Source organism: Muscardinus avellanarius (genome assembly GCF_963383645.1).
Source record: "Muscardinus avellanarius genome assembly, chromosome: 11".
In the NCBI taxonomy this organism is placed as follows: Eukaryota; Metazoa; Chordata; class Mammalia; order Rodentia; family Gliridae; genus Muscardinus; species Muscardinus avellanarius.
In genome coordinates this window covers 87,780,733-87,808,707 of record NC_137797.1, presented here as the reverse complement: position 1 = coordinate 87,808,707, position 27,975 = coordinate 87,780,733, and the positions used below count along the sequence as shown (strand labels likewise).

Here is a 27,975-nt window from a genome sequence, read left to right as displayed (position 1 = left end):
TTTAAAGCCTCTCACTTGTTTAGTTTCCAACATAATTATATCATTGGGGATTTTCCCCATAACATAGTATGATTTTATAATTTCATTAATTCTATAACTTTATCATATATAAGCACAAAATATGGTACTTCTGTAACATTTCTATTTGTTTTTTATTTCATACTGTGCATAAATTTTATTTCAAAACTGTAGCTATTGAGCACCTATCAGATGCAAGACATAATATTTTATTATTTTGTCAAAAATTATTTTTGGCCGGGCGTGGTGGCGCATGCTTGTAATCCCAGCATTCGTGAGGCTGAGACTGGAGGATTGCAGTTCGCGGACAGCCTCAGCTACTTAGTGAGGCCCTCTGCAACTCAGTGAGACCCGGTTTCAAAATAAAGAATAAAAAATAGGGCAGGGGGTGTAGCTCAGAGGTAGAATGCCCCTGGGTTCCACCCCCAGACCCACAAAAAAAAAAAATATTTTTGGTATTGGAGGTTGAACCTGGGGCATACTGCCTCTGAGCTACACCTTCAGTCAATTCATTCATTCACCCATTCATTCATTCATTGATTCATTCATTTTTTAATCTTGCTCAGTTGCTGAGGCTCATCTCAAATCTGTAATTCTCCTGTCTCAGCCTCCCAACTACTGGGATCACAGTCATGCACCACCACACTCAGCTGACATTATATTTTAAAAGAGAGAAAGAACACTCTCTCCACAAAGAAGTCCATGCTAATTGGGAGATAAAATGTCAGCCCATTTTATTTTTTTATTTTGAGATAGTCTCGTTAAGTCACTGAGGCCCTGTGATCCTCCTGTCTCAGCCTTGCACTTACTGGGCTTGTAGGCATGCATCACCACACCTGGTGAGAGAGCGTTTTGAAGAATTCAGAAGAGGCAAGGTCACTGCAAGTAAGAGTGGTTAGGAGAGATTTCCTGTAGGAGGAAGACCAAGACTGCCCAGGTGGATGGGTGGAAATCTAATGGTGGTAGGGGTGGTGGTGGGGTGGTGGGTGCCCAGGGCATGTACACTGCCCAGAGCTATTCAGGCAACAGTCTGGCTGCAATGTACGCATGCACACACACGTACACACACACACACACACACACACACACACACACACACACACACAGAGCTATTTTGAAGCAAAAAGTGGAATTCTTTGAATACCAAATTAAAGGTGGTAATTTATAAAATAATGCAGAGGTATTGTATAGATCTAAGTAGTTCAAACCCAAAAGCTCAAATATTAAAAACTCAACTTTTAACACCGTGTCAACCAGAAAGTTCACTCTACAAACAGGCCAAAGATTTTGGATCTTGCTGTACAGGCTTCATTAGAGACTGCAGAAGTATTCCCTTTGATCTGGAAATTTAATAACATAATTTTAGGTAATTTTACCTCAAAAGCTTTGTCAAGAAGGTTCTGCTCTCTTAATTGGTTTCCTTTTGTGAAAAAAAGTTCAGACACAACTTTTGGATCCTTTGGTTTCAGCTGGAGAGCCTTGTCTATAGCATCAAGGGCCTATGGGGATGGGAGAGAAAGGCAGAATAAATGCGAATAAGATAAAGAAAAGAGAACTTAAATGATAATTTTTTTGTTCAGATGCATTAGCTGATGAGTTGGAAAAAAAATCAAAATACACTCTTCTTTCTCTCTCATTTTCTCATTGAGAATTAATGGCCCTGACAAAAATACGTTGGAAAGTAAGCAAGCTTTGGGGTCAGCTATTTCCAGTCCACATGTCTCCTGGACCACTCCGACAGCCTCCTCTGGGGCCCCTGCAGCCAGGCAGCCCTTCAACGTACACACCTGGTCATGTTGCCGCTCTTCTTAAAACCCCAAAGTGAGCTGGGCGTGGCGGCGCATGCTTGCAATCCCAGCACTTGGGAGGCTGAGACGGGAGGATCACAGTTTGCCGACAGCCTCAGCTTAGTGAGGCCCTCTGCAACTCAGTGAGACCTTGTTTCAAAATAAAGAATAAAAAATAGGGCTGGAGGTGTAGCTAGGAGGTAGAATGCCCCTGGGTTCCATCTCCAGTACCTCAAAAACAAACAAACAACCCCCCCAAAACCCAAAGTTTCTCTTGGGCTGAGGAACAAGCCCTTGGTGCCAGAAATGTGTGTTGACATCTCATCTCATATACTGTCCCCTTCGCACTCATGCACACTTCTCTGACCTGCCCCGGCCTCTGGGCAGTGCCTTCCCTGAACAGGTGTCTTCATTTTCTCTTTTATTTATTTTTTTGTGTGGTACTCAGGATGAAACCCAGGGGCATTCTACCTCCTAGTTATACCCCAGCCCTATTTTTTATTCTTTATTTTGAAACGGGACCTCACTGAGTTGCAAAGGATCTCACTAAGTAGCTGAGGCTGTTGGCAAACTGCAACCCTCCTGTCTCAGCCTCCCAAATGCTGGGATTACAAGCATGTGCCACCATGCCCGGCCTATTTTTTAATTTGAAACAGGGTCTTGCTAAATTGCTAAGGGACCTACAAAGTTTCTGAGCTGGCCTTGAACCTGCCATCCTCCTGTCTCAGCCTCCTAAGTACTGGGATTACAGGTGTGTACTACCATGCCCAACTACTGGATATATGACTTTTAAAATGTAGATACATAGTAACATTTGTAGTAGTGCCCTACCTCTGGAGTTATAATGAGGATTATATAAAACAATGTATTAGAAGAAACATGGGTTAGCCAAAAGCAAACTGAGATAATCCTGCACAGTATCTTTAGAACAAAGAGGAACAATGTATTATTTCAAAGGGACATCTTAGGAGCGAAGGGGTATCCTGAAGTTTCCTTGAGATCGAACATACATCTGATGACCCTCAGCCTTGTAGACGTGCAAGCAGGAGGAGCACTGAGCTTGCCCACCCTCTTCCGTGAATCCCAGCGCCCGCCGCGCCCCGCCCTCCTCTACCTCGTCATGGAGAGCCTGCTTGCTGTAGATGGCTGACAGGAGGCGGTAGCATTCAAGGCATCCGGGTTCCTCTGACACAATGTGACTCGTCATCTGCTCAGCTTCTTTCATCTGACCCATCACAGCCAACACCTGAGCCTGCAGAGCCACATGGACCTCGGCTTAGAAGACTCTTTGTTACTCCTTGTTAAGAAAGCATCCTGACAAAACCTCCAGCATCTATTCAGTCACTCAAAGAGAAGGCTGAGGCCACAGTGCAAGGGTTTGAATTTTTTGTTCTTTGTTCCTAAGATTTCGGTTTGTGCCTGTATTTGTGTGTGAATGGCAAGAACGCAAGAGATGCCCGATAAAGCGATCTGTGCCTCCCCCAAAAGTTGACGAGGTATGTCAGACTGGGTATATGATTATCTGTGACTTCAGTAGAACGCTCTGTAACAAGATAAGTTTGATTTATTGTGCATCCAAGGAACAGGAAGAATGGAATTCCAAACATTGAAATAAAAATATTGTTAGCTGGTTGCAGTGGTGCACGCCTATAATACCAGTATTTGGGAGGCGGAGAAATGAGGATCGCAGGTCTGAGGCCATCATGTGTTAACTTAGGGAGATTCTTACAAAACAAAAAATTTAAAAAGGCCTTAAGAGTGTAGCTCAGAAGTAGAGTGCCCCTGGGTTCAATTCTTAATACCACAAAAATATATTGTTAATATTAATGTTAATTTTCCTGAGTTTGATAACTATACTGAGATTGTGTTAGGGAATGTTATTGTTCTTAGGAACTATATGCAGAAGTGTTTAGAAATAAAAGGATTAGAGATCTATAATTACCTCTCACGTGGGTGAGAAAAATAAACCATGTACTAATAGTAGGTGTATATACATATCTGAATAAAGATATGTGCATATATTTTGGATATAATCACATGCACACATGATAAAGTGGTAAACAAATGCATTTAAATGTTAAATATTGCACACCTGTAATGCTGGTGCTTGGGAGGGTGAAACAGGAAGATTCCAGGTTCATAGCCAGCCTCAGCAACTTAGTGAGTCCCTCCATAACTTAGAGAGACGCTGTCTTAAAATGAAAAAATCAAACTGGGTTGGGATGTAGTTCAGAGGCAGAATGCCCGGGGTTCAATCTTGAGTACCATAAAAACAAAAGTTAAATATTGATGGATCTGGGTGAAAGGGCAACAATGATTTTTTTTTTTTTCTGACGGTCTTTTTCTTGTCTTATTGGAACTGGGGATCGAACCCAGAGCACCAAACCTGCAAGGCAGGTGCTTTGCTACTGAGCCATATGGGATTTTTTTTTTAAAAAACTATTTTTACAACTCTTGCTTTATGGTGGGGAATAGAACCTAGGATCTCGCACATGTTGGGCAAAAGCCCTACCACTGAGCTACAACCCAGCCTTGCAACTGTTTTGTAAGTTTTAAATTTTCTTGAAGCAAAACCAAGTGCTTGTGTGGTCCCTGGCTCCAGTGAATGGCTCTAACATGGGCTTTATGAATATTCATCAATGGATGTAGAGTCTAGCATCCTTGCTGCAGTCCTAGGCTCGATGACCGCAGCATCCTGAACTGCCTGTTGTGCTAATGTTCCCAGCTGTGTTCTCTCTCCTCCTCACCAGCGCCAGGCGGAGCTCCTTCTGCGAAGGCTGAAGCGCTGCCGCTTCCCGGTAAACCTGCAAAGCCTCTTCGTATCGGCCAGTGTTGTAATAGAGCGCTCCCAGAGGTGACAGGATCTCAGCTTTGCGTGCCACCTCGAGGGCACTGCATTTGGAAAAAGGCAAATTGACACTTCTTCTAGGAGGCACATTTGCAAAGGTCAAAATGTAAGAGTTAGGGAGGCTTGTCTATGGTTTGAGACCCTGCTTCAACTTAATCTCTGTTTTTAGATCAAGATCAAGGGTTAATAAAAGGAACAGGATGCTGCCCTCTGAACATAAAACATCTCTACCACTGTGGCACCCGAGTCCCAAGGGTCTTTGCTATTAGTGATGACGACATATAATGCTGTAGATGCAGTCTTTCATCTATTCCCATTTCTAAAATTGCTATTCATGGTTTAAGTTGCAGTCTACAGCTCTAGAAAAATACACATGAACTAAAGTTGAAATTAAATTCCACCCTGGCTTAGTGCCATGGCCCAATCAAGAGGATAAAAATCACTAATGATAATACCATTTATAACGTTGTATTGTTCTCTTTGGAAATGAGAATCTATATCACCCAAACTGGCAAAATTTTCTGGTCTTTTGAGAGCCTGTCTGTCCCAATTAACTAAAAAGCTGGTGGCTGTGCTGGGCACCCTGCAGAGGGAGGAAGAGGAGCCATACCGTTTGTACCATTCTTCTGCCATGCTGTTCTCCCCCAGTGACCTGTAGAGTCTCCCAAGGTTCACCATGGCCACGTGATGACTCGGGCCAAGTTTGATGGCCTCGTGGTAATGGGCCACTGCCTTCTCTGGAGAACCTGAAACCAGGGATGGTTGGTGAGAGCAGAACATGCCTTAGTGGTGAGATGTAGGAGTTCCTCCATCTCTCTTTTGACTTGCATCATTATTACTCAGTACTGCAATCATCTCATTAATTAACTACTCAGTTTGTAGTTTAGCCTGCAGTTTGGCCTCTCATCCTCGCTCTACCTTTGGCCCATGTCTCTCTTCATTCACACTTGCAAAGAAATCAATAATTTATAAAGCAGTAACTATTTTTTTCACTATCTATATTATTTTAGCCAAAGTGTTTTATAGTTCCTTGTTCTTGTTATTATAATATTTTGAGATTACTAGTTTTTTTATTTGTCTAGATATAGCTGCCCCTCATTATACAAAAAAAAAAAGCCAAACTAAACAGAGTAGTTTATCAAGAAAACAGCCCTGTTGGGCATGGTGGTGCATGCTTATAATCAGTACTTGGTAGGTTGAAACAGGACGATTGCAGGCTCAAGTCCAGCCTCAACAATTAATGAGGTGCTCATCAACTTAGTGAGACCCTGTTTCTAAATTAAAAAATAAAAAAGGAGAGGGGTGCTGGGAGTATATCTCAGAGGTAGAACATCCCTAGGTTCAATCCCAGTGCCAGCGGGGGAAAAAAGTTCCCCAAAGAAGCTTCCTAGTAAGACTGTAGGTAACTGACTCAACAATCTGAAGTTCTAAATGAAATAGAATCTTTGCTGGACAGACATCTTCTCAAGTACACACGCACTAAGCATGAGCACAGCTTGGCTAGGAGGTGCTCAAAGATGTTCAGTCATGGAGTGGCCAGCGAGCTGTCAGTGTCCTTGCAGGGAGTGGGGCTGTTTGTTGTTGAAGTAAAAGGGAGAAGGGAAGTCAGGCCAGTAAAAGGTCTCTTGTCTTCAGGTCCCAGGACACTTTATTGTTATGTAGCAGTGAACCAGAAGGGGGCACTGCACAGCAAGTTTACATGCAAAACTAAGGTTCCCTTTCCTAGATGTAGCAGAATACGAATTGATATTCTGCAGAAAAGAAGCGCTTCACGTACTCTAGAAAATAAAAAACCTTTCAAGCATTTCATATTGGAAAAATAATTAAAACCGAATTTTACTGTAGGGCAGCTAGTGTGGTAGTCAACAAGAACAAAGTGGTGCTTTTGCATTCAGTTCAAATATTTCATTACTTATAAGTATTCATTACATGCCAATTGCATACGGGACTTGGCACAAATCATAAAGCAAAAAAAGAATCCCTGCCCAGTACTACTTTGCATTAAAGAAGATGAAGAAGTGTATTTTATACAGTCGCTGTTATATGAGAATACTGCGTCAATTATAATAATGTACTTTCTGTAATATATATCAAGGAGGGAACAATGAAACAATTCTCGAGGCTTTTTAAAACCAGTTACACAAAAGTATTTACCATCTGCTGGTAACCACATTCAAGGCTGGTTCTGCATCATTGTGGAGAAATATTTCAAATCATAGATTTATAAGTTTATATGAGCAAAGCTAGAAAAAGACTGTGACTCATCAAATCATCTTGTCACATAGGAAGTTTTCCTCAAAGGCACAAGTGTAAGAAGTAGGCAGATCTAGCCAGCTGTGGTGGTGCATGCCAGTAATCCCATTCCTTAGGAGGCTGAGACAGGAAGGATTGCGGGTCCAAGGCCAGCCTCAGAAACTTAATGAGACTGTTAACAATTTAGCGAGACTCTGTTTCAAAATAATAAGGGCTGGAGGGTGTAGAATACCTCTGTGTTCAATCCCCAGGAAAAAAAAAAAAAAGTAAATAGAAATATTTAACTGAGCTTAAAGATTTAGAGAAATTATATCCCCCAAGGTACAATGTTTCCATCAGCAGTCAGCAATGTTCCTGTCAAACCAGCAGATTTTGTTTCTGAAGGATTATTTGGATTACTGCCTTTGGGCTTGATAGAGAGTATTATCTAATCTCAACCCAACAGATTCTCTTTAGTGTCGCTCACCAGAATCAACTAAGAAAACACCATAGTTGTTGTGTAAATCCGAGCTGTCTGGACAGTTCTTTATTCCAGCCTGATATACTTCTTCAGCCTCCTCAAATCTTTCCTTTAAAAGAGAACAAAGAAAAAGACATGAGGGTGTTTTACAAAAATTGATAATAAATATACTGAGTACTGGGAATAGAAAAGGCAGAACAAATTTGATAATCACCTGTCATACAACAGGCATCGTGATAAAACATTATAAACCGTGCCTGGTTAGAGTCATTACTGTGCACAGGCACCTGTAATTCATATCTGTTTGAGTTTATTTAGGGCAAACAAGCTGACGTTTGTTAAAATAAGGATGGACTGGCACCCACCTTTGGAAAAAGGCCTGAAATTAGTCTTTTGAATGGGACTCCCTTCCGCCCTGTAGCTCTCTAATAAAAATGAGCGACACACAGTATAAAGTTTGTGGGGGGTAGCAATCTGGCTGGGAGGAAGAGCCCTGGGGGACTTGTTTGACCACTGCGTTTGCAAATACGGCACTTTTAAAATCTCCAGTGGAAGGTTTGTTTTAAGGGAAGGTAAGAGGGGAAATCAGTGCAGATCTGGGGGGGGGGGTTTCTTCATTCTTTACTTGAAATGCTTCTGTAGTTCACCAAATGATTCGCTACGTCCCTTATTAAATATGCGCTCTATCCCTGAGCTGTCTTATATATTGCTCAGATAGCGGTGTGGAAAGGCCCAGATCAACTGCCCACCTCCCACGGACCATTTTCGAATTGCCTTCATGTTCTCTTCATTTGAAGATGCACTTTCACACACTGTCACAATTCCCAATTAACTTTTAGGTACATTTTTCACAATTATCTGAGATCATCATGTCACACTTTCTTTTATAATACCAAAGTTAAAGTCAAACTAATCTGAGGTTCTAAGAATTACCTACTAGTAAACAATTTCATTTCCCAGTACTGTTGTGAATGCCAGAAAATGATTCAGTCATAAAGCACACAGTAACTTTCTTCGAGATGTTTGGAGTGTGAATATTTTCTACAACTGTATTGCAAAGTGCTGCGACTGAGACTGAACCAGACACACACACGAGCAAGGTGGAGCCCACGTTGCTCACACGTGACTCCTTGAGTCTGTGAACAGAAGTATGTCAAATGTCTGTACCGAGTGCTGAATGAATTATAAGCCAAGGAGCCAAGATATGAGTTAACCCAGAAAGGGGAGCAATCCTTTATCTTCTGTAGAGAGACCAGTGGCATGTGTTTGAATCTACATATGTAAAAAAAAAAAACAAGGCAAGGTTTATATTTGGCAAAATTCACTTTGGGGATGTAAATCAGCAAAAATAGGGATCCAGTGATTCTAAAAATATGTTTTTATTGCCTAACTCAACATATTCTCAAACTCAAAAAAGTTAAAGAGGAAACTCTCAAACTATCTCCTTTCAATCTATGAAGGGGGAAAAAAAAGGTTTTGTGATCATACTGTCCTCTGAAGGGCTGACAATTTCAAGTGTATGTGTGTTAAATGAAGATAGGCTGAACATAAGTTAGAGAGTACCACTGGGGATTTATTCACTTATCCATCCATTTAGCACATATTAGTTGTGATCTCTATAGAAAGAAAAGGCAATGATGAACAATTGTGTCCTCGATGCTTGATCACAGTGGATTAGAGTCCCAGCTCTCTGCTTCCTGTGTGTGAACTTACTCTCTGTGCCCTAAATATAAAAGAGTAACAATAATACCTATCTCATAGAGTTGCTATGAGAATTAAAAGGACTAAAACAAGTGCAGCCGGGTGCGGTGGTATACGCCTGCATTCATAGTACTTGGTAGGCTGAGACTGAAGGATCACAGGTTTGAGGCCAGCCTCAGGAACATAGCAAGACCCTCTTTCAAAATAAAAAATAAAAAGGGCTGGGGCTGTAGTTCAGATGAGGAATGTTTCTGGGTTCAATTCCTGGTACCCCAAACAAACAAGCATACAAACAGAAAATCAGAAAACACGTGAAGCACTTAGACTGCTGCCTAGTACATACTCAGCACGTTATCATGTTACCTATTGTTCTTGGCATTATTACTACTAATATTGTTAATGCTACTAATGAGTATTAGCAATGTTAGTTGCAGGCATGTTCACTTACAGTGCTGGAAGATAGATACCAAAGACACGGAGATGACTAACATGTAATATTTCTACTTAAGGAGCTCAAAGTCTAAGGAACTAAGAAAAAGAACCAATGTGATCGGTATAATAAAGAGTTCAAGATAGTCTTGGTTTTAGGGGACCAAGTTGTTCCTACAGCCACGTTGGATAGCACGGCCACTTCCAAGAGGCATTTTAGCTAACACATTGAGCTCTTCTCCAATTAACTCTTCATGGGAAATAATTAACTCAAGCGAGTGGTCTTTGACTTTTTCATAATCATCTTTTGATAGGGAGGTCCATAAGTAATATCCTATCATCAACCAGAGAAAGAATAACTGGAATACCCCCAAAACGGAACCGAAACCTTGTGCTGCCTGTTACTATTGGACCAGTATCAATGTTTGGTGCTGTCATCTTTGTATTTATTTATTTATTTATTTATTTAGTATTAATTAATTTATTGCGGTACTAGGGATGAAACCCAGGGATACCACTAAGCTACATCCCCAGCCCTATATTTTTGTCTTATTTTATTAGTTTTTTGTTTTTCTTTTTTACGGTACTGGAGATGAAACCCAGGGACATTCTACCCCCAATTTATACCCTCAACCCTATTTTTTATTCTTTATTTTTAACAGGGTCTCACTGAATTGTAAAGGGCCTTGCTAAGTAGTTAATGCTGTTTGCAAACCGTGATCCTCCTATCTCAGCCTCCCAAGTGCTGGGTTTACGAGCATGCGCCACCACGCCCGGCATCATCTTTGTCTTTAAAGAATCAAATTTTCTATTTTATGTGGCACTTTTAAAATTTGACAACATGATAAATATTTCACAAATAATTATTAAAATAAAATGGATACTTTTCAGCAAAAATAAAAATGAGAGCACGGATTAGAGCTGGAAAGACATGAATGAACAGCAGTTCACCTCAGTTGTTAGCAAGTGAAGAGACTTGGGTTCGGAGTGGTGAAGGTAGATACCCAAAGTCTCATACCTCCCGGAGGGCACAGAACAGAACCTAGGTCTCAGTGAACACACAGGTAACTGATGAGCTTGGGATGAAAGCAGTATTTCTAGAAATAAGCAAGCATGACCCAGGCACCAAAAGGAACAGTTATCATTTAGACACCTATCCATGCACCTATCTGTCCCCTTGGCAAATATGATGTGTGCACCATGGATTTATACAAACAGAACAGGGCATCAGGCAGACACACCCTTGCCCTTCAGACAAGCGAGTGGGACTCGGCAAGAGGCGGCACTGCAATGCCGTGGGTCAGTGTCGGGGGCAAAGCACGAGGCACCTGGGAGGCAGCCAGGAGCGGCCCCAGACCTGGAGTAGAAAGGCATCCCACGCTTGCCAGGCATAGCTGGAGATACACCTGTAATCCCAGCTGCTTAGGAGGCTGAGGCAGGAGCATCCCAAGTTTAGGCCAGTCTGAGTAACTTAGTGAGACCCTGCCTAGCTCAGTGGTAGAACAAAGATAGATTCAATCTTCTCACCTCCCAAAAGCCTGAGGATGTTGATTACCATTAACTTCAGCAGCTATGTAATATAAGGATGTGCTTGAACAGAATCTACTGATATTTGAGATCTTCAAAACATCTTTGTAGCCAGGTGTGGTGGTGCACGCTTGTAATCTCAGCATTTGGGAGGCTGAGACGGGAGGATTGTGGTTCGCAGCCAGCCTCAGCTACTAAGTGAGGCCCTTTGCAACTCAGTGAGACCCTGTTTCAAAATAAAGAATAAAAACTAGGGCTGGAGGTATAGCTCAGAGGTAGAATGCCCCTATGTTCCATCCCCAGTACCACACACATACACAAAAATCTTTGTAACCAAACTGAGTAAATTGAAAGGTGTTTTTTCTAAAAAGAATAAAAGATGTCCTCACAGTCTCATTGGCTGAAGTCAAATATAACAGTAAACAAGTTTCAAGTACAATTACTATTTTACCTGCTCTAATTTTACACCAACACCAATTTTCTCACTACTCCAAAATAGGCAAAGAGATTACATTTTTTCATCTAAAATTTTTTCATTATTTTTTCAGTTAGTGAGCTAAGTTTCTACTAGAAATGTAATTTTTTTTTTCTTTTTTTGTACGGGGGATGAAACCCAGCAGCATTATATCTTATCTACATTCCCAGCCGGTTTTACTAAATTGCTAAGGGTCTTGTTAATTTCCTGAGGCTGAGCTGGGCGTGGTGGTGTGCACACTTGTAATCCCAGCATTCGGGAGGCTAAGACCAGAGGATTGCAGTTCGCAGACAACCTCAGCTACTTAGTGAGGTGCTTTTCAACTCAGTAAGACCCTTTTTCAAAGTAAAGAATAAAAAATAGGGCTGGGGGTTGTAGCTTGGAGGTAAAATGCCCCTGGGTTCCATCCCCAGTACTGAAAGAAAAAATTGCTGAGGCTGGCCTCAAACCTGAATTATTTTGTTTCAGCCTCCCAAATACCAGGACTGCAGGTATGAGCCACGGCACCCAGCTTAGAAATGCAATTTTCAAAGTTCAGAGAAGGAACAGGACTTAGAAGACCATGTGAATCAGGAGCAAGTAATTACATCCCTGTCCCCTCAGAGACCCCCACTGGCGTTTCAAGGCTCCATGGAAAAGTCTTCAATATCTTTCTTTTCTGTTCATTGGACTCCAAATCTCAAGGAATGATTAACCCCACTTAAGAAGAGAAGAGAAGGGAAACACCAGCACAGGAGGAATATATATTATAGGCACTTACAGTAAGTTCTACCTTCTCTGGAAAGCCAACTGCATTTATCTTAAGTAGCAGTATTATTTAATCCTTGGAGCACAATTTCAAGTGCTCATTCTCATTTGCTTCCTCTAGTTAGACATCCTCAACTAAGTGTGATCATTCCTAGTCCCTAAGGACTTCAAGGTCTAGAGGAAATGAATATCAGTTATTTACAGGACAACTTTAATTAAAAATACTAGTGACCCAGAGAACAGTCTTGACAAGTAATACTGTCTGCTGTACACTGGAATCCCCAGCTGACCACAGCCTCGGCGTGAAGTTGGCTCTTAAAGGGCAGTAGTTAAAAATGGATGGTGTGCAGCCGTGGGCTTCTCTCCAACGCTCGAAAGTATTTTTGATGGGGAGGAAATAAAATGGGCCCTAGGGGAGAGATAAAGTCTAGTTGACACCCCCACTTTTGGCATGCTATAATTACCCAACATGGCACAATTTTTTACATCAAGGAAGGGAAAGTGGAAAGTAGACAGTCTGTAAAAGGAAGCTTGACTGTAATTTACTCTCTTGGGCCAAATAATATGCTTAGAAAATCTTTTTAATACCTTAGGTTGTAGCAACCGGATGACAAACACGTCGGCTTCAGGCCTGATCCGGTGTTCAGGCTCCTTGTTTTGGGGATCCTTTTGAACTTAAAGATTTACCGAGGAGCCAGAGGATTTTTGTTTAAATGGGCTATGCCTTTCAGTATTTACCACGTAGAGAAGTCGTCGAGAGCCAGCATGGTGGCACATGCTTGTAATCCCAGTACTTGGGAGGCTGAGACAGGAAGATCACAGCTTAGGGGCCAGCCTCAGCCACCTAGTGCGGCCCTTTGCAACTCAGTGAGACCCTGTTTCAGAATAAAGAATAAAAAAATAGGTTAAGGTGTAGCTCAGAGGTAGAAGGCCCCTGGGTTCAATTCCCAGTACCACAAAGAAGTAAAATAAAATAAAATAAATAAACTAATTGATTAAAAAGATAAGAAGCTGAGAATATGAAAACTATTTCTTAGTTTCTTTAAAATAACAAACTCAAAGTAAATAACATATTTACATAAAAACAGTTTTGCTCTCCAGAGTAAAAATCATTAGTGAGAATATAGGCATTGAGTTCTAATTTTGTGAATCTGTAACATCTGATGAGGAAGGGAGATGGACTCTCATGTCTGCTTTTGACCTTTTTTTTTTTTTGTTGTTGTTGTTACTGGGGATTGAACCCAGAAGCATTCTACCTCTGAGCTATACCCGTAGCTCTATTTTATTTTTATTTTGAAACAGAGTTTTGCTAAGTTGCCGAGGGCCTTGCTAAGTCGATGAGGTTGGCCTCGAACCTGCAATTCTCTTGTCTCAGCCTCCCAAGTACTGGGATTATAGGCATGTGCTATTATGTTGTTGGTTGGAGTATGTGAGGAAAACCTGGCCTCACATAGGTATCTAGCTGGAAAAGAAGAGAGTATTTTAGTAGGAATTTCAGAATTAGGAATAAGTCTTGGAGCAGCTAAAAGCCTTTTGGATACTCATGAAAGAATGAGAGTGAGAAAGGCACATTGCGTCTTCATGCTACTGGGAAAACTCCAGAGTGTCTGGAGCCCCAGGCAGTCGGAGGCACTGGCTTCATGGATGACCTGAAGTAGTTGTGCTTACTGTCTGCCGGTTGTTCCAAAGTGGTGAGGGGCCAATAGCAAAGCCAAGCAGGAGAAAAAGGGGAGATCCTGAGTGGAAATCTTTTCTGAATTTTTTCAGTGGATTTATGGTTGGTGTACAGAAAAGCTTCTGATTTTTTAAGATTGATTTTGTATCCTGATACTTTGCTGAAGTTGTTGATCAGTTCTGTAAGTGTTTTGGCTGAGTTTGTTGGGTCTTCTAGGTATAGTATCATGTCATCTGCAAATAGGGAAAGTTTGAGTTCTTCCTTTCCTATTTGTACTCCTCTGATTTCCTTTTCTTGCCTTATTGCTCTGGCTAGGGTCTCAAGTACTATATTGAAGAGAAGTGGTGATAATAGACATCCTTGTCTTGTTCCTGTTTTTAGGGGGAATTTTTGAAGTTTTTCCCTATTTAATATGATGTTGGCTGTGGGCTTATTGTAGATTGCCTTTATGATGTTGAGATATGTTCCTTCTATTCTGATTCTCTGCAGTGCTTTTATCATAAATGGATGTTAGATTTTATCAAATGCTTTTTTAGCATCTATTGAAATGATCATGTGATTTTTGCCTCTGGTTGTTTATATGATGAATTATATGGATTGATTTTTGTATGTTGAACCAGCCTTGCATCCCTGGGATGAACCCTACCTGGTTATGGTGTATAGTTTTCTTTATGTGGTTTTGAATGCGTGTTGCTAGTATTTTGTTTAGAAGTTTTGCATCCAAATTAATCAAATATATAGGCCTGTAGTTCTCCTTCCTTGAACTGTCTTTATTTGGTTTTGGTATTAATGTGATGTTGGCTTCACAGAATGCATTTGGGAGAGTCCCATTTTTTTCTATTTCATGAAATACATTGAGGAGTATTGGCATTATCTCTTCTATAAAGGTTTTATCGAATTCACTTGGGAAACCATCTGGTCCTGGGCTTTTCTTTGGTGGTAGGCTCTTTATTGCTGTTTCGATCTCTTTGATTGTTATTGGTTGGTGTAAGTGTTCTATATCTTCTTGATTCAGTTTAGGAAGATTGTATTTATCTAGAAAGTTGTCAATTTCCTCCACATTTTCCATTTTGTTGGTATATAAGCTTTTCAAAGTAGTTACTGATAATCCTTTGGATTTCTACCTTGTCAGTAGTAACATCTCCTTTTTCATCTCTTATCTTCATAATTTGGGATGAGTCTCTCTTTTTTTTAGTTAGGTTGGCTAGTGATTTGTCTATTTGTTAATAAAATACTTAGGAATAAACTTAACCAAGGAGGTAAAAGATCTCTACAAAGAAAATTATAAATCATTGAAAAAAGAAATCGAAGATGACATTGGAAGATGGAAAGATCTGCCATGCTCATGGATAGGCAGAATAAATATCATTAAAGTGGCCATCCTTCCAAAAGTGATCTACAAATTCAATGCAATGCCCATTAAATTACCAAGATTATTCCTCACAGGCATAGAAAAATTAGTCCTTAATTTAATTTGGAACAATATAAAGCCCAGAATAGCCACAGTAGTTCTCAGCAACAAAATCATGCTGAAGGAATTATAATACCTGACTTTAAACTATACTACAAAGCCATTGTAATAAAAACAGCACGGTATGGGCACAAATACAGATACATAGATCAATGGAGCAGAATAGAAGACCCAGAAACAAGTGCACACACTTACGGCCAATTGAATTTTTTTTTTTTTTTTTTTTTTTTTTGGGTGGTACTGGGGATGTAACCCTTCTACCTCATCCGGGCTATACTCCCAGAACTACTTTTTATATTTTATTTGGAAACAGGGTCTCTTAAGTCAGTGAGGCTGGCATTGAACCTGGGTGATCCTCCTGTCTCTGCCTCCCAAGGGAAGGGATTACAAGCATGAGCCACCACACCTGGCAGCCCATTGATTTTTGACAAAGGGGCCAAAAACATACACTAGAAAAAAGATAGCCTGTTTAACAAATGGTGTTGGCAAAACTGGTTAGCCATATGCAGAAAATTGGAAATTAATCCCACCTTCTCACCCTGCACAAAAGTCAAGTCAAGATGAATCAAAGACTTGGAAATTAGACCAGAGACCTTGAGGTTCCTTGAAGAGGGCATAGGTCTAACACTGCAAAACATAGGCACAGATAAAAACTTTCTCAACAAGACCCCAAAGGCACAACAAATTAAAAGGCAAATCAATACATGGGATTGTATGAAACTGAAGAGTTTTGTTATAGCAAAGGAAACTGTCAAGAACCTCAATTGAGAGCCACACGAATGGGAGAAGATTTTCACCACCTACTCCTCTGATAGAGGACTAATATTTAGAATATATAGAGAACTCAAGAAACTCAACACTAAAAATACAAATAATCCAATCAAAAAATGGGCAAGTGAACTAAATAGATACTTCACAAAAGAAGAAATTCAGATGGCCAATAAATGCATGAAAAAATGTTCAACATCATTGGCAATCAGAGAGATGCAAATCAAAACTACCCTGAGATTTCACCTTACCCCAACTAGAATTGCAACCATTCAAAACACAAACAACAACAGATGCTGGTGAGGATGTGGAGAAGTGGGAACTCTAAAACATTGTTTGTGGGATTGCAAGTTAATGCAACCACTTTGGAAAACAGTATGGAGAATCCTCAGAAGAATGAGAACAAATCTACCATTTGATCCAGCAATACCACTTCTGGGTATCTACCCAAAAGAAAAGAAACCAAACTACCAAACTAATGCATGTGTATCTATGATCATAGTTGCACGAATTACCATAGCCAAATTATAGAACCAGCCAAGATGCTCATCAACAGACGAATGGATTACAAAACTGCGAGATATGTACACAATGGAATTTTACTCAGCCATTAAAAAACACACAATTGCAGCATTTACAGGGAAATGGATGGATCTTGAGGACATTGTGCTAAGAGAGAATAGTCAGTCACAAAAAGTAAGGAATCGGATGCTTTCCCTAATATGTGAACGCTAAGGTGAAAAAGGTCATAGGAGGAACTCCAGGTGAAAAAGGAGATCCTATAGAGGAGCAACTAAGGCAACCTAACTGTGGGGATGAGGGGGGAAGAAGGAAACTCTTTAAAGTGCATGATGTACTTATTCATATCATAGTCAACCACTAAGGCAAGCATGGGAGGGAGGGATGGGGAGGGAGTGGGGTGAGGACTGGGTAGGGGCTGGCTGGGTTATATGTGCATTTATGTCTACACAACTTTTTGCTTCATTATGATGTATAAATACAATGTACCAATAAAAATTTAAAAAAATTTAAAAAAGAGGGAAAGGGGAGGGAATGGGGTGGGGATTGGTAATGGCTAATTAAGTGATGTGAGCATGTGTGCCTCTATCATCTTGTACTCCATTAAGATGTACAACTACCAATACAAAAATTTAAAAAGGAAAAGCTCCCCAGTGCCCTGACATCATGGCTACTTGCCTGGCTGCTTTCTAGAAGTGCTTTCTCTTTAACCCAGAAAATGGAAAGCACACAGAGGCATGAGGCATGTGGCATATGCCTATACTATTATGAACCAGGGAAATTAAGGACCAATCAATCTTTAAACTCATGTTAATGACTTTGCTAAGAAACTATTCTGGATAGAGCAACTCAGAAGATAAAGCAGAGAAGCCTGCTTTCTCACTTCCTAGTTTTTATTTTCTTTATACAATTATTCCTTCACCTGTAAGTCATCAACAGGGACACTTAGGAGAAAGAGTATATCAATATTTGATATCTAATTATGTTTCACAGCCAATAAAAGTGACTCAACCATTGTGACATCCCTTCATCACCAAGGAAAAGTTGGATATTTTCTAATCCTGGGTTTTCCAAAATAGAAATAACCACTTAATAGGGCAAATGCCAAGAATAGTAAAGAAAGATGAAACATTTTAACTGGGCATGGTGGTGCATGCTTGTAATTCCAGTACTTGGGAAGCTAAGACAGGAAGATCGCAGGTCGGAGGACAGCCTCAGCCTCAGCAACTTAGTGAGACCCTATTTCAAAATAAAATATAAAAAGGGGTGAAGGTATAGCTCTGGGATAAAATGTCCCTGGGTTCACTCCCCAGTATCAGGGGGAAAGGAGAGATAGATAGATAGATAGATAGAGAGAGAGAGGATGGAAGAAGGGGAAGAGGGGAGGCGTCTACAGAAGTAACACAGTCATGGGCAGGAAAGTAGGAAAGGGGGAAATCCGCATTTGAATAAGACTGAAGCTCCTGGCCTAGGGGCTCCAAATCACTTTGCCCCCATTCCCTCTACTTCCAGGTACACAGAGTCTATCATGTTTGGCTATAAAGACTTTCCTATTTTTATATTTTTATTGGAGCACTGTAATTATACATCATAGTGTGATTCAAAGTAAAACACAAACCTGACCTCTTCCCCCCCCCCCCCAACCTTCTTCCAACTATTCTACTGGTCTCTCTCCTCATTCAATGGAAGTGGAGTTTTCTATTTTTATCTGGTTGATAGCTATTGGGTCTCCAAGCATCAGACTAGATGTCACTCTTTGGTAAGAGTGTCCAGCTTCCCCATGCCTCTTGCCATGAGGGTCAGGGCCCTTGACCTTCTCACTAGTGCTCACCTTCTGCATGTTTTTCTTACTTGAGTCTGATATGAGGAGGGGCTCTAATTCTTTACTTCAGGGTAGACTTCTATTATGGCTTGGAAATACCTCCCCCCTAAGTTCGAGTACAGAAAGCAGGTTCTCCTGTGCATCAAGGCTCAGAGGTGGGGATTTTAGGCAAACACTGGATCGTGAGGGCTGTAAGTTTATTGGTGGGTTAATCCATTGGATGGATTAATAGTTTGAATGGATTTACTGGGTGGTGAGTGTAGGCAGGAGGGCTGGCTGGAGGAGGAGGTGGGTCACTGGGGGCTTCGCTGAGTTTATCTCCTCCACCCCTTCTCTCTCGATCCTGGAGCCATCAGCAAAGCAGCTTCAATCTGCTACCCCTTCTGCCTGCTCCATGCCCAGAGCCAGAGGACCAGGGAGTAAACCTCGAACCTTCCCTCTTCCAAGTTGTTCTTGTCAGGTATTTTGGTCAGTGACAAAAGTTAGCTGACATACTTTCCCTTTTATATTCTGCTCTGCGAAGGGAAGGAACATACTTCTATTGTGACCATCTATAGTGCTTAGTGGTCTCTAAGTGCTCAATAAAAATGTGTTAAAGAATTAAATCAATACATTCTTAAATTAGGGTCCAGTTCCCAGTGGACTTAGCCGCACATCCATTGGTTGGTATCCATGGCTGGAATCTACCCCAAAGATGGAATTTGTGGAAGGAGAAAAACTGAACCTGGCTGGAGATTTCTATGACATATAGTTCTAACTTATAATTTAGTGTTCAAATTTTCTCTTCAGTCTTGAGTGAAGTCATGTCCAAAAACACATGAAAGGAAAAGATTTTAAGTGTTATAATATTAATTAACTGAGTTTTTCAATAGGCCATGAATTGGGGGCTAGTGATCATTTATAGTGGGCCAGAGTCATAAACAATGTTAATTTTATTTTCTTCACTGCTGGAATAATGCAGCATCATATAATCTATGGTATGAGTAGGCTGGTTAAAAATGACTGTGGGCTAATAAATGTTTACAATCCTGTGTGAGGCTGGAGGACAGCCAGCTTGGAATGTTAAGGAGAACCGGAAGACAGCAACCAGCCAGAGACCTCCCCGGCTTTACATCTAAGAATCTATTTTCTGTCCTGAGATTTTTTTTTTTTTGGGGGGGGGGAGCATCTTTCTTGCAAGTAGACACAGACGGACTTTAACTTTCTCCTGGGAACGTCTGTGTATCTAACTTCCATGACAACTCATCCTCCTCATCTCTCTCTCCTTCCTTCCCCTTTCCCACATCCAATTTCATTAATTTTGGTCCTTTTCTGCAGTCAAATCAAGGGACCCCAGCATCTCGCTGTGAAAGAACATTGAACTGGGGATTCAGAGAGCAGATATGGGGCCTGGTCCTGCTAATAGTGATTTGTGTGACTCTGGGCAGCCCTAAATTCTGTGTACCTTACATTTTTATCTATAAAATGAGAAAGTCACAAAACTTTTTAGAATTTTTTTCCTTACACAATTCTTCATTTCCCTTTCTGAAAATTACCTGATTATGTGTTTTCATTTATTCAAAGTCCTAAACCTGTATTTTATCCCTGATCTCTCCCTGTGTCATCTGTCCATATGTCATTTTTATTTAAATGCTTCAATAACATTCTAGACTTACAGGTTGCACACTGTTGGTGGTAGAATAAATGAGTGCCACTCTTTTCTAAAGAATTTGGTAACAAGTTTCAGGAGTCAGTTTCTTTTTGTTTTTGTTTTTTTTTGCAGGTCTGGGGATGTAACCCAGAGGCATCTGACCTCTGAGCTACACCCCCTGCCCTATTTATTTTGAAACAGGGTCTCACTAAGTTGCGCAGGGCCTCACTAAGTAGCTGAGGCTGTCCGCCAACCGCGATCCTCCGGTCTCAGCCTCCCGAATGCTGGTATTACAAGTGTGCGCCACCATGCCCAGCTGTATATATTTTGACATGGGAATTTTACTTCTAGAAATGTATCATTAAATAATGTTTCAAAAGAGTGTTTTTTAAAAAGCCATTAGAAAGGAAAAGTTCATTGCCACAAAAAAAGAAAGGAAAACATAAGAATTCAAATGACCAAAAAACTGGCATACTATTATGTAAATTTTGAAATAGGAGGCAGCCATTAAAATGGTATTTGTAAAAAGCCATAATGCACTATAAAATGCATAATATTATGCATAATTTAATGGCAAGTGAAAAGAACAGGAACCAAACTATATGTAAGTAGTAAAACAACACGAATATATTAAAAGGCCTGCATGGTATAAAAATTGTTATACGTTTTAGGTATTTTTAAAGGGTAAAGTGTATACTTTATTTTCTATGATTTTCCACGCTGATCTTTATATATTTATATTACTTGTATAACTGGGGAGGAGGGATGATCTCACTTCTGTCCTGAAGTCTTGCTTTTTCTCTGGCCTCCCTGTGGCTAGAAGTGGCTACAAGTTCTTTAGATGCTCTTCCCAGGAGTTCTTTTTCTGTGTGTGTCTGTTTGTAAGGAATTAGGGATTCAACCTAGAGACATTTTACCTCTAATAAATACCCCAGCCCTATTTTATTTTTTAGTTTTAGAACAGGGTTTGAGTTGCTAAAGCTGTCCTAGAACCTGCAATCCTCCTGTCTCGGCTTCCCAAGTACTGAGATTGCAGGTGTGTGCCAACTCGCCTGGGTTGTCTTGGAGTTCTTAATGGCCTTTTCCTTTCTATCTTCATATGGTCACAGGCCCTCTGTACAAAGGAAATCTCAATAGTTTATCCAATCCCTCACTTTCTAAAACAAGGCTCTGAGCTTCTCACACCACAATAAAATTTTAAGCTTCCTTCAAAATTCCCCATGTATTTCCACAAGAGTTTCTACCTCCCATGTTTTAAACCCTCTCTTCAGACACTTGGCTTTGCTATCTATTGTCTATCACTTTCAAACTTGGGCTCCATTAAAGCCCTTAATATGTTTCACCATGGAATGTCTAACTTATTAAACTACCTTTCAAATTTCTTCTTCTCAAATCTTCTACTCTGCCCAAAATGATTTATTTGCTATCTTTAGGTTCTAATGGAAACACAATATTCAGTTTCAAACAAATCCTTGTAGGGAGTGTTACACTGACTGGCACCAAGGATGGGAAATGGTGTCAGTAGTTGAGAGGAAGGCAGGTCTAACAAACCTGCTTCTTTTTTAGATGGAAACGCAACCTTCATTCAGGGCAAGAATTTTAGCAAGTATCTGACAAAGTGTTTCAAAACAGTCTCATAGGCAAGACTAAGAGAGGTGAGCTAGGTGATAATGTAAATCAATAAATCAACCAAAGTTTGAATAGATTTACCCAGAGACCTGGGTAAGAGAGAGGTCAACCTGAGAGAAAGGTCTATAGAGAGTTGATATGGCTTCCTATCCTGCTACTGACTGCCCCAACAGTTTAAGACATTTAACGACACAATAAATAATTAGAAACTATTCAACTGGGTGTCATGGCCCACGCTTGTAATCCTAATTCCAGCATTTGGGAGGCTGAAACAGGAGGATCCCACTTCACAGACAGCCTCAGCTACTTAGTGAGGGTCTTTGCAACTCAGTGAGACCCTGTTTCAAAATAAAGAATAAAAAATAGGGCTGGATGCCATGCCCAGTACTGCCAAAAAGTAAACTATTCATATTGGCATATTATGTAAATTCCAATGTATTATTTTGAACTGGTATGCAGCCATTAGATGGTATTTATAGAGGCCATATTGCACTATGAAATTGAAGTTGCTGTAAAGGATTGTTGATACACTGGATTACAGGGGGAAAAAGACTTTAAAGACCTAGAAACTCAGTAAGTTAAGGTTGGTAAAAAGAATTTAAATACAGCTAGAGGTAAATTCTTTCATATGGATCCTGAAAACTTGCCTGAGAAATGGGTGATTCTATTTCAGTGATAATGAAGATTATGAGGATGATGATGATTTTAGCATTCCATCAATCCACAGCCATAGCGACATGGGCTTGCATATGGATAGACAGTGGCGCTGGAAGATGACCCACTCAGGGCATCTGAAATGTTGGGCTTCGGACTTCCGGGAAGATGGCGACCGAGAAAAGCGGGGCTTAAGAGCCCCGCTAACAACAAATCTCCATTACCACAAAATCAGCGCCTTTCAAAGCCAGAAAACAACATCACCAGAGAAACAAAAAAAATCACCAGGCTCCAGAGAGAAAGTGGACTAAGAACAGAGCCACAGAGGAGATCCTCACACCCGAGGACGCGGCAGACGTGGCAGCAGCTCCATACTGCCGGCGAATTCACGGGACGGCCACAGCAAGCCGAGGGGAGCCGATGCGGAACAGCCAGGCGGGATTTCTCGGCGCAGAGGACATCTAAAGCTCCCAGTGTCTGAGCTCAGCACACGCTGCAGGGATTCAGAGTGGAAATCAAAACCAAGAAAAAAAAAACGCCAGCCCAACAGCCGAGGGCGTAGCAGCGGCACCATATTGCCACCGGCGGCAGCAGCACCGAATTCACTACAGCTACATCTGCGTACTCAAGAACAGTGAGTCAAATTGCGGGCCACAGCGGAGAAATCCCAGTACTGTACTCACTGGGACTTGACCCAGTGGGAGAGGGGCGGTGGCAGTGATATCACACCATAGGAGAACGTGCAACCTGGCACCCCCCACGGTCTAAAGCAGCCTCTATCGACTCTCTGGGTCGGAGACTGTGATACAACCCAGTAAAGGAGTAGTGGGGTCTGAGATACTACTGACTCGAGATCCAGAGCACCTTAAGTGAAGTCATAGTGACCCAAGGGAAGAACCCAGAGAAGGCACAAACTTCCGAAATCATGGGAAAGAGGAATAATACTGGAGCAATGAATGCTCACAACCCCACAACATCAGAACCCGATAAAACAGAAAATCAGAGATTTCTAGAAGATCAAATCAGGAAAATAACTGTAGAAATAATAGAGGTGCTTCGAAAAGAACTCAGAGAGAGCCAAAAAGAGATAAAGGATGCAATTAATGAAGTAAAGGCCTCAATTCAAAGCACAAACAACCGATTAGAACACATGGAGAACAGAATCTCGCTCTTAGAAGATGATCATTCCAAAAATGAATGCATAGTTTCTAATCTAGGAAAAAATATCCGACAGCAGGAATCTGATATTGAAGAAATATGGGCCCATTTTAAGAGAGCTAACCTAAGAATAATTGGAATAGAGGAGGGAAAAGAAAGTGAAACTAAAGGGATCAACAATCTCTTCAAGGAAGTAATAGCAGAAAATTTTCCAGACATAGAGCAAGAGGTCGATACGCAGGTCCAGGAAACTTATAGAACTCCCTTTAGACAGGATTGGAGAAGAGGATCCCCACGCCACATAATTATCAAAATGACCAATGTGGAAGCCAAGCAGAGAATCTTAAAGGCAACAAAAGCAAAGGGCCAAGTGACATTCAGAGGCAAACCAATTAGAATCACTCCAGACTTCCCAAACCAAGTCATGAGAGCCAGAAGGGCTTGGAGTAACATATTCCAAACTCTGAAAGAAAACAACTTCTAGCCAAAAATTTCCTACCCAGCAAAACTTTCTATCAAATTAGATGGAGAAATAAGAAGCTTCCATGACAAACAGAAACTGAAGGAATTTATGTCTTCAAAACCAGCGCTAGAGAAAATACTCAAAGAGATTAACTACAAAGAAGAAATAGGTAACACTCACCAGAACCAGAGAAACAAGAGTTTCCATCCAACAGACAACTAAGATTGGTTATCTGTGGAGATTCATTATTTATGTTAGTCTGTTACCTATCTCTAAAGGGTATTGTTTGCCTTTATTGTTGTTAATTTTTAGGATTTCTAGTTGGAATATTAATATACCTTCAGATATAGCATTTGGAAATATTTTATCCCATTCTATTAGTAACTGTTAACTCTGTTTACATTGTCTTTGGATATACAATATGTTTTTTATTTTTTAGGGAGTTTGTATACTCTTCTGTTGCCTGTGCCATTGAAATCATAACCAAGAAATCACTGCCAATTTCAATGTTGTGAGGTTTTATGACCCAGATTTTCTCCTAAAAGTTTATAGTCTTAAGATTTATATTTAGGTCTTTTATCTATTTTGAGTTAATATTTGTATATGGGATTAGGTAAGGGTCCAATTTTATTCTTTTCCATGTAATTATTATGTTTCAACAATATTTAGTTAAAAGATTATTATTTCTACCACCAAATGTTCTTGGAAACCTTGTCAAAAATAACGACAATATAGGGAAGAATTTAGGTCTAGGCTTTTATTTAACTCCAATGGTTTATATATCTGCCTTTAGAATAGTACTACACTGTTTCAATTATTGTAGCTTTATATGGTTTGAAATCAGAAAATATATATCTTCTAGCTTTGTTCTTTTTCAAGATCGTTTTGGGTATCTAGAGTACATATTCCATATTAGGATAGATTTTTTTTTCTGAAAAATAAATATATAAATATATGATAGTTTCACTTAAAAAATAGAAAAAAACATTCTCTGGTAAGAAAGAAAGCAAAAAGAAATATTGAAATGTTATCTTTAAGTAATCAAAAGCTTGGTATTAGACAAATGAAACTGTTATGTGAGATTATCATTTTTAATTTTGGACAAATTGCTATAATACTAGATGTCAACTACTAAGCCAAGCATAGGAGGGGGGGATAGGGAGAGAACGGGGTGGGGATCGGGTGGGGGCTGACTGGGCAATGTGTGCATGTATGTCTACCAAAGTATGTATCCCACTATGATGTATGAATACAGTGCACCAATTAAAAATAAATATGAAAAAAAAATAAGGCTGGGGGTGTAGCTCACAGGTATAATTCCTTTGGGTTCAATCCCCAGTAGCACATAAATAAATAAATAAATAAATAAATAAATAAATAAATAAATAAATAAATATAAAAGAAATGTTGGGCTTCTGTTAAATAAAGGGTAATCATCAAGAAATGAATTCCTTTGCTGCCAAACAATGTTAAGCTAGGTGGATTTTCCTCAAACAGTTTCTCTGTGCCGTGCTTGAGTATTTGAAGCATTCTTTCATGACTAAAGAATTCAAAACATGAAGATAAGTTGTTGAAAGTCAGAGTGGGGAAGGCAATCCTAAGTTATGCCCAACAGCTGCTCTGTCTCTTTCATGTTAGAATCAATTGCCCAAAGGGGCAGAAGAAAGGACCCTTCAATCTTTCAATTAGATTTTTAGGCCTCATTTTACATTTACGTGGAGAGTGGAGAAGACTGGCAAAAGATTTAGCCTTTGTATGTAAGAAAAGATCATGGTCTAAGTCAAATTTGTTTTTCTTTTCTCCTTTCATTTCCTTTCCTTCCCCTCCCCACCCTCTCTCTCATTCTGCCCCCCACCCCCGCCATCATTGGGGATTGAACCCAGGGGCTTTCTACCTCTAAGCTACACTCTCAGCTCTATTTTAGTTTTTATTTTGAAACAGGCTTTTGCTAAGTCACCATGTGCTGGCCTTGAACCTATGTTCCTGGTCTCAGCCTCCCAAGTACTAGGATTACATGAGTGTGCCACCATGCCTGCCTTATAATTTGGTTTTCTTAATGACTGTTCGCAATTACCACTATGTGAAGTACAATAATGTAACATTCATTTGCTAATGTAGTTAAGAAAAATTAAATTTATTAAGAAATCAATTTTAAATAAGCCATCTAACACTTGTTTTGCCATCTGACACTTCTTAAACATAACGGAAGAAAAAGAATATTTGTTGTTCTTTTTAAACTTCTACCTGAAAATTGCCCTTGCTTTTATTTAAAGTAAAAACAAAATAACTTCCACCTGCACAAAATGTGTTAGCACGAATATAAAGATCCTTAAAAGATGGCCTAAGGTCACTAAACAGCTAGATGAATTTTAAAAATAGTAACTTTGTGGAACATGGTTGGCATACCGATAATCCCAGTGTTTGAAAGTCTGAGACAGGAGAATTGCAGGTTTGGGGCCAGCTTCACTGATTTAGCAAGACCCTTAGAAACTTACTGAGATCCTGTTTCAAAATACAAAGAGCAAGAGGAATAGCTCAGAGGTAGAATGCCTCTGGGTTCAAACCCTAGCACCAATGAATAAATAAATAAATAAATAAATAAATAAATAGTAACTTCATGAACTTTGAGTTCATCATTTTAGAAAGGAAATAAAATTGAAATACTGGGATTATTATTGTGGAAAATTATTTTGTAATATCAACCTATAAATAATATATTTGCATAGAAAGAACACTAATTATAGTAGTGTCTTAAGTTACTCATTAAAATTTTTATTAGCACTTAGTTGATGCTCAAGAAGACTGTTTTAAATACTCTTAAAATGTTGGAGCCACTAGATACATGAAGATAAATGAAAATATTGATCATATTTTCAATTTGAAAACTGAGGTCCAGAGAGGTAATGGGCTATTTGCTATTTGCCCAAGCAACTGTTAGTTACAATGAACTAGTACTACGTAGTGGTATATAGTAGTAGTGCTAGTGCTGTTGGTTATGATGTACTAGTACTGTACTAGTAGTACACAGTATTATTGATATTTACTGTTGGTTACTATGTGGTACTGGAGATTGAACCCAGGGAGGCTTTCTCACTGAGCTACATCCCAGCCCTTTTTATTTTGAGACAGGATCTTGGATTCAAACTTGTGATCCTTCTGCATCAGCCTCTCCATTTAGCTGGCATTATAGGTGCGTGTCACCAGGCTTGGCTCTGTTGGTTACTATGAGTGAGGTCTAGAGCCAGGTCTCCCAGGTCACTGTTAAATGCCATCAGTATCACATCACAGGTTAACTGAGTCCTCGAGGGATGCTATGTGAATGCCTGCATGGCCCAGTGGCCTATGCTAAGCCCCAAGATAAAATGGGCATAGAAAGAAGGCACTGGTTCTCTTAAACTTGTCTTACTGAGAAAGAGAAACCTAAAACACTAGAATTCAACACAAGGTTTGGGGTTTAATGCAAGATATTAATTTAAGACAAAAAAAATACATGACTACTTTTGCATGGCAATGTGGGTTCTCATACAAGGAGCTCCTTAGAAAGATAACTCGCCACGAACTGGGGCAGTGGGAGAGAGCTGGGAGGCAGTGGAAGTTAAAGTTTCATTTTTTAAGCATAGGAAGGATTAGAAGGAAAAAAAGAAAAGATGATATTATAGGAAGAAGGAACTGTGGGAACAGATATACATTCCACATGTATCTGTGAAGACCTCCTAAAAATCACCATACAGGGTTATCACTGGTGTAGATAGACAATGCTGTCAAAATCGGGGTAATTTTCCTCAAGAAGAGCAGTAAGTGTTCATATGTCCTCACAAGTTAGGGAAAAAAAAAGAAATGAACTTAGAACTATTAATACAATGCTTTATTTTCTTTATCTCAGTATTTCACTGAGAAATTGAGGCAGCTTTAAAAACATATGGAACAGTGCAAGTACGTCT

The 27,975-nt window shown here is 40.0% G+C and overlaps 1 protein-coding gene across 1 annotated transcript in view; it reads right to left on the bottom strand.

Annotated features, from left to right (window-relative positions):
• The window catches only part of TMTC1 (transmembrane O-mannosyltransferase targeting cadherins 1), a gene marked incomplete at both ends in the record, with an annotated part of 320,957 nt that overhangs the window by 6,086 nt on the left and 286,896 nt on the right, over positions 1–27,975 (bottom strand). The window contains 5 exon segments of the mRNA XM_080704935.1: positions 1,395–1,517; positions 2,920–3,057; positions 4,553–4,697; positions 5,264–5,399; positions 7,373–7,475. Of these exon segments, the coding sequence (XP_080561061.1) occupies positions 1,395–1,517; positions 2,920–3,057; positions 4,553–4,697; positions 5,264–5,399; positions 7,373–7,475 (645 nt within the window).